This window comes from Rutilus rutilus (genome assembly GCF_951802725.1).
Source record: "Rutilus rutilus genome assembly, chromosome: 8".
Lineage (NCBI taxonomy): Eukaryota > Metazoa > Chordata > Actinopteri > Cypriniformes > Leuciscidae > Rutilus > Rutilus rutilus.
In genome coordinates, this window is record NC_140222.1 from 7,451,536 (window position 1) to 7,464,800 (window position 13,265).

The 13,265-nt window shown below is 37.8% G+C and overlaps 1 protein-coding gene and 1 long non-coding RNA gene across 2 annotated transcripts in view; one reads left to right on the forward strand and one right to left on the reverse strand.

Annotated features, from left to right (window-relative positions):
- Positions 1–13,265, reverse strand: part of LOC311295061 — a 262,848-nt gene that overhangs the window by 214,724 nt on the left and 34,859 nt on the right. The gene's annotated exons all lie outside the window — the stretch shown is intronic.
- Positions 1,950–11,957, forward strand: LOC311294752 (SLAM family member 5-like; the record flags this gene model as incomplete). Its single annotated transcript, XM_084415782.1, has 3 exons — positions 1,950–2,031; positions 11,087–11,386; positions 11,614–11,957. 3 exons carry the CDS (start codon positions 1,950–1,952, stop codon positions 11,955–11,957), a joined length of 726 nt encoding a protein of 241 aa, XP_084271908.1.

Here is a 13,265-nt window from a genome sequence, read left to right on the forward strand (position 1 = left end):
GTGCTGAGTGATGTCACTGCAGCTGTCCTCCTGCATACAGTTTAGAAGAAAAAATATAAATCTTTTGAGAAACAAAAATAGAAAGTGACTTCATTATCACAACAGAATGAACACATACACTTACTAAAAAAAGTATTATCTCTACGATCAACTTAGCGCACGATGCTTTTAGAAACACAGACCTTATTTTGAGACCTCATTTATGCACGATTTAGTGCAATTGAAAAATTGTAGCTTTATGTGTAGACCTTCCTGGGCAATATTCATTAAAAAAAATTCAAACTTTTCCATAGTCAACAGTATAACGTTAACGTTACTTAACGTTACAGCAGGAAAGCGGTTAATGTTAATTTTAAGGCCTAATGTTAGCAAGCTAACGTTAGCAGTAGCAAATCCAATCAGTTTGAATTTTTTACACGAAAAACAGTGCTTTGTGAATCTATAAAACTATTGAAAACTTTTCCGATTAAATATCCGTTAACTAATGTAGGAAGTGAAATGTAAAGGCGGGGTTATAACGTTAATGTAACGTTAATATGGATAACCCAGACCCGTTACACTAATACGAGGCCATGTTATAAGATCCATGTTATAAGACCGCGGGCAGTTATACGATAATGTCTATTGAGTCAAGTAAACAAGAATCATCAATCAAAATCCTCACAGACCCATCTTTTATTAAATGTAAAAAGAAAGACAAACTTACCTCAAACACGACAAAAAGCAGCCACGCAGCAGCTCGTCAATCCGTCTGACCCAAAGTGGCAGTTAGACTGTCTTGTCCGAACACGCATGTGCGGATTCAAACGCGCTATACTTTTTCGATTAAAATTTACTTAAAATTACTATGTTTATGTGAAGTGACTATAAAATGTTTAAATATTACAAGCAAATATATAATAAGATTTACTCTTTCCAACCAGTTAATTTATTACTTGAATTAAATGTGTAGATATTTCAAATTTTACTTAGAAAATTCTAGTTCTCATTGAATTTTAATTTTATAAAGTAAAAATTATGATGGTTAATTTAATATATATTACTATACCAAAAAGTTCGTTTTTACAGTGTGCGTCCTCATATCAGCAGAGGAGCTGTGACAGACAAGACGCGATTCTCCTGCTCTTCTGACTTTATCCTGCTTTACAGGTAAAAACACGGGAATAAAAAGAGAAACCTTTTAAAAAGAGCAGTGATTGCACTATTACAATGCACAGTTAATGTTTAAACTGTTATTGGTGAAGCAGTTCCAAGACGTGCTGTTTTTCTTGATTTATGATGTTCGCACTAACATGAAGAAAATGATTTAATATGCCCCAGTGAGCATTATATTTAACTATAGTGCTGTATTACTTATTTTGTGGTTACAAAAATGTTTATTTGTTCGTTATAAAGAGTTAATAAATGGCGTTAAAGATCTCTAGGAAGCTCACTCTGTGATCGTGTTTGGCGCGCTTACTAGTCACGTGATCAGACTCTGAGGAAAGTGTAGAAGCGCTGAATCTGTGTCGACTATGGGCGATATAAGAGTGAATTAGTTTTAAGAAGCAAATACAGCATGAAAAAAACATAATTGCTTTGAATATTATGAGTAAATTCACACTAATTCTCATGGTGTTGGTCAATATTAGTATTGCTGTTTATAAGAAGTCTGTTCAAATGTTAACTAAAGAAGGTGAAATGAAGAAAGGAGGCAAACGAGTGACAAAAGGTGATTTATTTTTGACACCGTGATAGAAGAGAGACACTAAAGAATGTGAAGTAATGCTTTAAAAGCAATTGTGTGTAACTGAAATTAACTGGTTGTTAAAATAAAAAATATCAGCAGAGCAGCTGTGAAAGACCAGACGCGACTTTATTTTCTTTAATCTTGTTTTACAGGCATCAGTTAATCTGTCAGCCGGGCCTGTAACATTATAACTGTACATTATTTTTCTGATAGATGTAGGATGTTAAAAACTGTGGAAGTGCGTCATCACAGGGTCATCCAGCAGGAGGCGCTCAACGCTTCACAGGCTCTTTGTCTGAGATGTTGGTTCACTAGTAAAATGTCACATTTTTGGATGTTTTTTCTAAGCCATGTCACTGTTATAAACATAGTATACAGGATTGTGTGAGCTCGTCATACTTGAATTTCAGGAAACATTGATCCAGGCCTTTACACTTCTCAGTTTCTTCGGAAGAAAAACCAAGGTAAACTCATTGTTTCAACTAGAGTTTCAAAAGTGTTATTTTGCTCAGATTTGACAAAATACCAAAGTCTGCAATCATAAAATGATTTTTAAACCCAGATATTTCAAACAACAAATCTCTCAGGTAACCAAATGCACATTTCTCAAAATTAACAATTTAATTTTCAGGTTACTGTGTTTTCTCATTAACATTCACTCATGAATTTTGTTGTAACAACGCATGCAAACATAAATATAAATGTAAATGTTATAAATGTTAAATGTCATAAATATGTAATGTTATTCACTGGTTTTGGAGTGTAAATGGACCCTGCAATATTTTTCCTGTTTGTTTTATCTGTACAAAAAATTGTTTGATCAGTTTAATCTGTCGGGTGGATAAACAGCTTCTGCTGGATGTTTGGTTGCTGTGTGTGTCAATAGTTTGCAAAATAGCATTTTTTTTCCCCCAAGTACGATAAACTCCTGCTCTTGCGCATTAAAAGTACATGCTTTTAATGCACGATTTAGCCTATTATAATGCAGTTAGACTGACCACTAAGATGTAAGGATAAAATATCTGTTTGACTTTTCATATCTTTTTATGCTTACGTCATATGACCGTGTTAAGCAATATCGCATGAGAAAGAGTGCTTTTTTCCTGAACATCAGCACGATTGCAAATGTGATATTGATGTTATGCAACAGTTCAACAAACAAGTTAACACTGAGTTACATTTTACTCTATATTCTCTGTTTTCAATTAATATAGTTCCAAACAAATCTACAGAATAGTCGTCTGTCTTCTCAGAATAACACGGAGCGGTGTTTTATTACTGAATGAATTAGCTTTTTTGAATGAATCAGGTTAATAAATTCAATCACTGGCTTTGTCCCTGAATCAGTCAGCTATTTTAAACGTATCGGTTGAATGAATGATTGAATTTCTTTAATGTCACTGTATGCGTCAAACTGTCCCCGTCCAACAAAATTTTACATTTGCAGCTTCTTAACTAGATGCAATAATTCGATAAATAAAAGTAATGGTTAAAATGATACTAATTCTAATCAATACAATTCTTGAATATATAATAAATCCAATGTAAAATAAGAAGATAATAACAGTAGTTAACATAATTATGCATAACCATAAAAAAAGATCTGTGCAGACATAAAAAGATTACAAAACAGTTTAGTTACAGAACAGTTAGAAAGTCACAAATTGATTAATTGAATTTTTTGCCATGAAAATAGCTTTGAATACTGACATGGCACAAAATAAAACAATCTGAATCTGAAATGTATGTGCCCAGAAACTTGAAACTGGACACTCTCTCCACTCTCTCTCCGTTGATAAATAATGGAGCGTATTCCAGCTTCTGTGATCTCCCAAAATTGATAATTAGCTCCTTGGTTTTCTCTGTGTTGAGGATCAAGTTGTTATCTGAGCGCCAGCTTACCAAGTTCTGTACTTCCACTCTGTAGGCTGATTCATCATTCAACTTGCTGATGTTTGTTTTCTTTGGTACTGGTACCATGATAGATGACTTCAGGCACTTGGGGACTCTTGCCTGTGATAAGGACAGGTTGAAGATACTCGTGAATACCTCAGCTAACTGTCCAACACATCCTTTAACTCCTCAGACACCATCCATGCCGTGGACTGATTCTCTGCAAATGTACACTGTACCTCATGTGTGCTCAATATAAGTGTATAAGTGTCTGTTCAGTCTCTCTTGCTGGGATTGAACTTCAAATTGAGCAAAAAAAATGTTTTAAGCTCGTTAGTCAGTGCAGCATCACCGTGGAAACAGACAGAGTTGCTCTGAGGGTTAGGCCGATAGACGATGGCATTGTCCATTGTAGGGCTGCAGCTATCGATTATTTTAGTAATCGAGTATTCTACCGATTATTCTGTCGATTAATCGAGTAATCGGATATAAAAATTGAATAAAAAAGTGAACAACAGCCTTTTAAATGACTTAAAGTACAGATAGGCAACACTTTACAATATGGTTCATTAGTTAACATTAGTTAACTACCTTAGTTAACATACTAAGAATGAACAATACTTCTACAGCATTTATTAATCTTAGTTAATATTAATTTCAACATTTACTAATACATTATTAAAATCAAATGTTATATCTGTTAACATTACTGTGAACTAACATGAACAAACAATTAAACTAACATTAACAAAGATTAATAAATACAGTTACAAATGTATTGTTCATTGTTAGTTCATGTTGGTTAATACATTAACTAATGCTAATGAATTTTGTTGTAAAGTGTTACCTAAATACATAATAACAAGCAATAATTATTTGTTCAAATAAAGTATCAAAGTAATCATGGGTTTTATTGAACAACGCTGTTAAAGGACACCATGTAAAATAAATGATATAAATTAATATAAACATAACTTAGGCTATGTACATTACGGAAAGAACGAAAGCCTGCAGAGAGCGCCAATGGCTTGGTTAGACTAAGGCATGATCAAATCCTTGTTTAATATTGGCCAAACAAAATTGAATTCAAATGTCAACTTAATGTTTAATATTTGGTCTCTTCTGTACGGTAGAGATGCAACAGCTGCTGTTAAAAAAATATTTAACAATAGCCTGTGCACGTCAAAACATGCAAACTCAGTGCAAGGGTTAAACTTTTATTTTGAAATCGCGATGAACAACAATTCGCATTTCAGAGAGATGTTTATGTATTATTCTCCTGTGTTGGCGTTTTACAAATGAGTTGCATTACGAATCTTGTGAAATGGCACAAACTGCATGCAGATGAACGTTATAAGCCACAAACACTCACAGCACGCAGAGATGGAGTAACCCAAGACGCTGACATTGACAGACACGCATATGATGACACTAGTGATCTGAAACACACGTCCGAGGTTTTGCGTTCCCAAACGTGCATTATCGGAAACCTAAACAAACAGCACATGAGGAGACTGAGTATGTGTGGAGCAGCGTTTAATATGATCGGAGCTGAGTTACTTTTAACAATCTGCACGCATAAATAATTAAAGCGTCGTGCTTCTCTGTAAAAAACAAAACAGCGCATACTTTTGTGATATTTTTTGCGCATATCACAGCCTTTGCGATTTCATGATAGCACGCTGCTATTTTATGATTGTAAATTGTTTTAAATAGATTGCGTAGCCTTACATAGATATATACACGATATATAAGGCTATGGTAGCCTTAGAAGACGGTGTAATAATGCGGTTCATGGATTCACGTCTGTATATGCGCCACTTCCGGTATTTTGCCGGTTACTCGACACGGGTAAATTGCAATCGAGGATTTTATAAAATCGAGTACTCGACTTTAATCGAGGAATCGTTGCAGCCCTAGTCCATTGCGATGGCTGACAGACATCACGATGTTGAGCCGGCATCGCGATAACCCCCCCCCCCATGTTTCCATGGTGACGTGTCATGCTTGGCACGTGATTCACCACAGCCAAAATAGCGCTGTATGACAGATGTAGCGCTTTTATTTTGAAATATTGTAAGAATTGAGAAATTACAAAATGCCGGACAGTCTGTTTCGGGGGCGACCAGACCCTGAGAGGACAAAAGGACCTCTCTGGAGATTACCATTTGAATTGGCCCTCATGCACCATTGAGACGAAAGTCTCACCTCCGAGTCATCCTAATCTACAACTCTTTCTCTCTCCCCTCACCCCCTCTCTCTCATGCTTAGATGATCACCTGAATTCACCCAAGAAAATGTATAGTTTAATGTGAATGATTATCACAGCGTATTTTTCATGTTTGGTATCATTTAAAATGTCACAGAGCGACTGGTACACGTGTCTCATTTCCAATAAGTAAAAAAGGTAGGTTTTTAAGAGTTTAAAGATAACTGACTTACAAAAGAAGGTGGTCTTTCAAGACAAATGGTCACACACTCCCAAAAGGTGCAACCTCTGAATGCAAATTTCTTTTGTTAGTACATGTTTCCATGTGAAAGGTTTGTCTATATAATGGGAAGGCAGCAGGAAGTTCTTGGCCTTTTTGTCCGTGAGGCTGAGAGAGAGATCTCTCAGCCTCATGTATTTCTTAATGTTGGGTTCGCATCTCTTTTCTTTATTCCAGAGAATTTGTTTTGTATCGATTATCTTTGAATTGATTATGAAATTGGCATGATACATTTACCTGACATAATAAATTGTTACATTTGATTATTCTAACTGACATTAACATTATTTTCATTGAAGAGTTAAACGGAATAGTCAAACATTTGCTCATAATTAATGATCCACAGATATCATTAAAACCTTTTCATTTATGGAGTCAGATGAAATAACGAGAGAATATATATTCAAATGTGTTGCATTTAATCAAAAAATACTTTAACTTGAGAAAAGGACAGTAACACGTAAAGACCTTCCGCGCTGGTCGGATGCCGGACTTTGGGCCGATTTAGTGCGAGCTTACAATATTAACAAACTTGTTTACCATGTCATCAACTATCTTCTATTCCGATTCTCAAATACGTGTAAATTAGTTTGTTTTGTCGTTTAAAAACCTTTATAAATTATCTTGATCTGTAACGTAAGATGGGCGCCGTCATGTTTGTTTGGGCCGCAGTTCAGAGAGTCCTGTCTGTTGGATTTAATAAAGCATGTGAATACATCTGTTTCTCCCAAAATACATGAAAGTAAGTGGCTGGTGAACTGGGAGAAGAATAGAGTAAACTTTATAGTTACTTACTGTGTATCTGAGATGCAGAGGAAAATAACTAGTGGAAAATGAGAATGTTACGTTACACTACTGCGCAGACTCGGGTCCAGCGTTCACTACTGCTCAGACTCGGGTCCAGCGTTCACTACTGCTCAGACTCGGGTCCAGCGTTCACTACTGCGCAGACTCGGGTCCAGCGTTCACTACTGCTCAGACTCGGGTCCAGCGTTCACTACTGCTCAGACTCGGGTCCAGCGTTCACTACTGCGCAGACTCGGGTCCAGCGTTCACTACTGCGCTGACTCGGGTCCAGCGTTCACTACTGCGCAGACTCGGGTCCAGCGTTCACTACTGTGCAGACTGGGGTCCAGCGTTCACTACTGCGCTGACTCGGGTCCAGCGTTCACTACTGCGCAGACTCGGGTCCAGCGTTCACTACTGTGCAGACTGGGGTCCAGCGTTCACTACTGCGCAGACTGGGGTCCAGCGTTCACTACTGTGCAGACTCGGGTGGGTCCAGCGTTCACTACTGCGCAGACTCGGGTCCAGCGTTCACTACTGCGCTGACTCGGGTCCAGCGTTCACTACTGCGCTGACTCGGGTCCAGCGTTCACTACTGCGCAGACTCGGGTCCAGCGTTCACTACTGCGCAGACTGGGGTCCAGCGTTCACTACTGTGCAGACTCGGGTGGGTCCAGCGTTCACTACTGCGCAGACTCGGGTCCAGCGTTCACTACTGCGCTGACTCGGGTCCAGCGTTCACTACTGCGCAGACTCGGGTCCAGCGTTCACTACTGCGCAGACTGGGGTCCAGCGTTCACTACTGTGCAGACTCGGGTGGGTCCAGCGTTCACTACTGCGCAGACTCGAGTCCAGCGTTCACTACTGCGCAGACTCGGGTCCAGCGTTCACTACTGCGCAGACTCGGGTCCAGCGTTCACTACTGCGCAGACTGGGGTCCAGCGTTCACTACTGTGCAGACTGGGGTCCAGCGTTCACTACTGTGCAGACTCGGGTGGGTCCAGCGTTCACTAGTGCGCAGACTCGGGTCCAGCGTTCACTACTGCGCAGACTGGGGTCCAGCGTTCACTACTGCGCAGACTCGGGTCCAGCGTTCACTACTGCGCAGACTGGGGTCCAGCGTTCACTACTGCGCAGACTCGGGTCCAGCGTTCACTACTGCGCAGACTCGGGTCCAGCGTTCACTACTGCGCAGACTGGGGTCCAGCGTTCACTACTGTGCAGACTGGGGTCCAGCGTTCACTACTGTGCAGACTCGGGTGGGTCCAGCGTTCACTAGTGCGCAGACTCGGGTCCAGCGTTCACTACTGCGCAGACTGGGGTCCAGCGTTCACTACTGCGCAGACTGGGGTCCAGCGTTCACTACTGCGCAGACTCGGGTCCAGCGTTCACTACTGCGCAGACTCGGGTCCAGCGTTCACTAGTGCGCAGACTCGGGTCCAGGGCTCACTACTGCGCAGACTCGGGTCCAGCGTTCACTACTGCGCAGACTCGGGTCCAGCGTTCACTACTGCGCAGACTCGGGTCCAGCGTTCACTAGGTCAAACTTCTGGAGTCAGCTGTCCATGATATATTTGATACATTTAGCAAAATGTTTTTTTTTTGTTTTTTTTTTTATCAAAATGATTGAATATGATTGACAGCTAACACTAATAACACACCAGTAGATACAAAAAAATCTAAAATATATTTCTCTCTTCTGCTATTTTCATTCAGGGCCAGAATTCATTTGAAAATGTAAGATCAGCAAAAGCTTGTTGATTCTCATGATGTTAAAGGAGACGACGTGTGAACGGAAACTGTGACTGAGGTCACGACCAGATAAATATCTCAGTTCAGTCGTGTTTCAGATCAATCTGTGTGTTTCAGACATTAAGAGTTACTATCGTGGGCTTTTCAGTGAACCGATGAAGAAAATGTTTCTCAAATTAGTTTTGCTCTGTTTGTGGCGTCTGGATGGTGAGTTTTAAATGTGTTTTATGGCTTCAGTTTTTTCTTTTTTGTTACCATGTAAAAATACTGGTTAAATTAGTTTGAGAGGATTAACATTCATTGTTATGCTCATAGACGTAAATGTGAGGTCAAGTTTGATTTTAAAGTTTTTCAAGGTATTCAGTTATTAGTGATTGTGAATATCAATTAAATATGAAGCTATAAATACCAAACAGCATTAGTCTTAGTTGTAGTAAAATTCTTTATTTTTAGTTAATTTTCTGTATAAATCTATTTCACATTTGAATGATTACAAGGATTTTAGTGAATCTTAATCAAACCAACATTAAGTGATTTTAAAGCTTTAATCTGTGAAAACTTCTTCAGGTGTGTTTGGTGATGCAGTAACATCAGTGTCAGTGTGGGAGAGAAATTCAGTCACTCTTAACTCTGAACTTACTGAAATGAAGGATGATGATGTGATTCAGTGGAGGTTTGGAGATGAAAACACTTTAATAGCTGAAATCAATAAATGGGCCGACAGAATCACTGTATATGATGATGTTCTTGATGGGAGATTCAGAGACAGACTGAAGCTGGACGATCAAACTGGATCTCTGATCATCACAAACACCACAACTGAACATGCTGGAGTTTATAAACTACAGATCAACAGTGCGATCAAGCCTTTTACTCTTGCTGTCTACGATGGTGAGTTAAATATCAGTTTCACCTGTTTTATATTTTAATCAGCACATCATACATTTATTAATCCAAACTCCATTTTGTTTCTGGTGTTTTATGATAATATTAACTTAAAATTTAAACTTCAAACTATTTACTTTAGTAAACCTTCAAATAACTGTCCTAATCTGTGACGAACCCTGTTTCTGTTTGTTCTCTATGGTGAGTTAAATATCACTTTCAACTGTTTAAATATTTAGTTTAAAGATGCAATTATTGATCCACACACCATTTTGATTATTTTTTTTTGTCTGTTTTGTTGCATAATGTTCTCATATGTTCTTTGTATCTGGTTTGGAAGTGTGACTTATTTCCTGATATTGTGCCATGTTTGTAGTCTTTGTAGTTTTTCTAAGTTGATTAGTCTCTGATTGTTCCCAGGTGTCTTATCATATTACCCTCTGTATGTGTGTGTATACAGTGCTATGCATAAGTTTAGACACCCATACTAAAGTTGACTAAAAAGAGGAATAAAAAATAATCTTTTGGAAACTGAACTTAATGCCTTAATTAAAAAAATTAGGAAAAATCCAACCTTTAAGGACACCAATTTTCTTTGTGAATGAATAATGCATCGTAAATAAATAAATGTTCTTCCTTAAAATACAGGGTGCATAAGTTTGGACACCCCTATGTTAAATTCCCATAGAGGCAGGCAGATTTTTATTTTTAAAGGCCAGTTACTTCATGGATCCAGGATAATATGCATCCTGATAAAGTTCCCTTGGCCTTTGGAATTAAAATAGCCCCACATCATCACATAGCCTTCACCATACCTAGAGATTGGCATGGTTTTATTTCAGTTAGCCTAATAGCTAGTTTGATTTGCATTGAGAGATGATCTTATGGAAAGTACCCCATGCCAATCTCTAGGTATGGTGAAGGCTATGTGATGATGTGGGGCTATTTTAATTCCAAAGGCCAAGGGAACTTTATCAGGATGCATAGTATCCTAAACAAAAAATTTAAAAAAATACTTAAAAATAAAAATCTGCCTGCCTCTATGGGAATTTAACATAGGGGTATTTTAAGGAAGAACATTTATTTATTTACGATACATTATTCATTCACAAAGAAAATTGGTGTCCTTAAAGGTTGGATTTTTCCTAATTTTTTAAATTAAGGCATTAAGTTCAATTTCCAAAAGATGATTTTTTATTCCTCTTTTTAGTCAACTTTAGCATGGGTGTCTAAACTTATGCATAGCACTGTATATGTATGTGTTGTGTTTTTACGGATGTATGTGTGCATGTGTCTCAGTTCTGTTCTACTTGTGTGTTTAGTTCTAAGTTCTTTGTTTTGTATCTTGTTCTTATTATTATTGTTTATTGATCCCCTGCGCTGAGATCCTCTCCTCGTTTTCAAAGTTGACCGCCTCGTTACAGATATTATTCACTTGAAATTTTACATTTTGAACTATTTAATTTTGTTAACTATCATGAAGTCATTTAAAAGTCTTAATCTGTGACAAACCATGTTTCTGTTTGTTCTGTGTGTGTTTTTGGTGATACAGATGAAAACTTAGTGATGGAGGGAGATTCAGTCACTCTAGACTCTGATCTTACCGAAATGATGTATGGTGTTCGGATTTTGTGGTTGTTTGGACCTGAAACCACTTTAATAACTGGAATCAATAAACGGCCCAAAGGCATCACTGTATATGATGATGTTCTTGATGGGAGATTCAGAGACAGACTGAAGCTGGACAATCAAACTGGATCTCTGATCATCACAAACACCAGATCTGAACATGATGGAGATTATAAACTACAGATCAATAGTGCGATCAAGAGGTTCAGCCTCACTGTCTTTAGTGAGTTAATTATCACTTGTTGTATTTATTACAGCTTTTAAAGTCTAAATTTTGACAAGTATATTATCATTCTGTTGTCAACATGTTGTTTTATTGTTAAAATGGTTTAGGTTTGTATTTAACTTTCTATTTCAGATTGTTTTAAATGCACTAGTTTTGATCATCTCGGTTCCTCTCGACGTTTCTTCATTCGTCCTCATTTATCTTTATTTTCTCATGTTTTCCAGCTCGTCTGCCTGTTCCTGTCATCAGTAACTCTTCACACTGTTCTTCATCATCATCATCATCATGTTCATTGGTGTGTTCATCAGTGGTGAATGTGAGTCATGTGACTCTCTCCTGGTACAAAGGAATCAGTGTATTGTCCAGCATCAGTGCGTCTGATCTCAGCATCAGTCTCTCTCTACCTCTGGAGGTGGAATATCAGGATAAAAACACCTACAGCTGTGTGCTGAACAATCCCATCAGCAACCAGACCACACATCTGGACATCAACACACTCTGTCACACATGTTCAGGTACGGCAGCGCTGATATTAGTTGATTTCGGCGCTGATATTAGTGTTTATTGACTGATCTGATCTCAGTTTGATGTGTTTATTCCTCAGACTCTGTCCACTGTTGTGGTCCTACTGAAGCTGTGATCCGATTGGTCCTCTCTGCTCTGGTGGGCGTGGCTACTGTCATTATTGTGGTTTATGAGATCAGATCCAGAAGAGCTGAACGAGATCAAGCACATATTCACACATCAGGTACATGATTGATGATGTCATTTCTCAAAAACTGATTTTGCATGTAATATTATTTGTGAGATTTATTTATTTATGGCTTTATATGTTCATCTTTTTCAGGAAGTATCGAAATCTAAAGCAGAACGCTGAACTTTAAAGGTTCTTCAAGTGTGTTTTTTGTTCAAGTGTTTTTGTCATGATAAATACTGATGATTATTTCAGATTCTGCACTTTCAACGTCAGATTAAAAAAAAAAAATCCTATTTGAACAGCTTTGTGTATATTTCTCTTTCATACAAAAAAATGAATAAAGAGACACACAAATCTCACTTTACTTCTGCTGTATATCTGTCATATGTATTTGCTTACTTTTAACAATAAAGTTTTTCACTTTGTAGTTCATGAGTCTCTCCATATTTGATTGCATTTATTATGTCGAGCGCCCCCTGGAGGAGTACAAACTTTGTGTACACTTTAAAGAGTTCAGCAGTGTGCCACACACAATTTTAACATTATTAAAACATTATTTAAAACATTATTGGTAAATGTTTACATTGTTATTATCTCATTAATTAAATTTTTGTTCTTCTATACACAATAATAAACAAACCTGAGACTCCTTTAACCCGAGAAAATACTGATTTGAGACACATTATAATATACTTTGAGATCACAGTGAAATACATAAACACAACATATCCATGCTCCATTTCCTCCAAGGATAAAGTCTTTAAATCTCTAGTGTGATTTGTCTCTGTGGTCTCGTCTGAGGAGCAACTCCTCCATCTAGTGGCTCACCCTGAACTCACATGTTAGGAGTTATTTGCTCAGTATCTTTTGTCACTGACTCGACTAGTTCTGTCTGGTTGGTTTTGCTGTTCAGTGTCGTTTGCTTTCTCACTATAGAATTTCTTAACAAGCATGGCATTTCTTTTATATTGTGAACACAGAATTTCTCTTTTTGGACACAACAGTTTATGACTGAATGGAGTTTGTTGGTCTTTTCTTGTCCTTCCAGATCTTGTTCACCTCAAGCTGTGAATCTCTAGCCCTTCAGCGGTGAAGTAAACTTCTTCAAACAACAGCATGAACCCTTTCAGTAGTCGGGTCAATCTCCTTTTTTTAGAAAGTAGCATTCCCATAACCTCT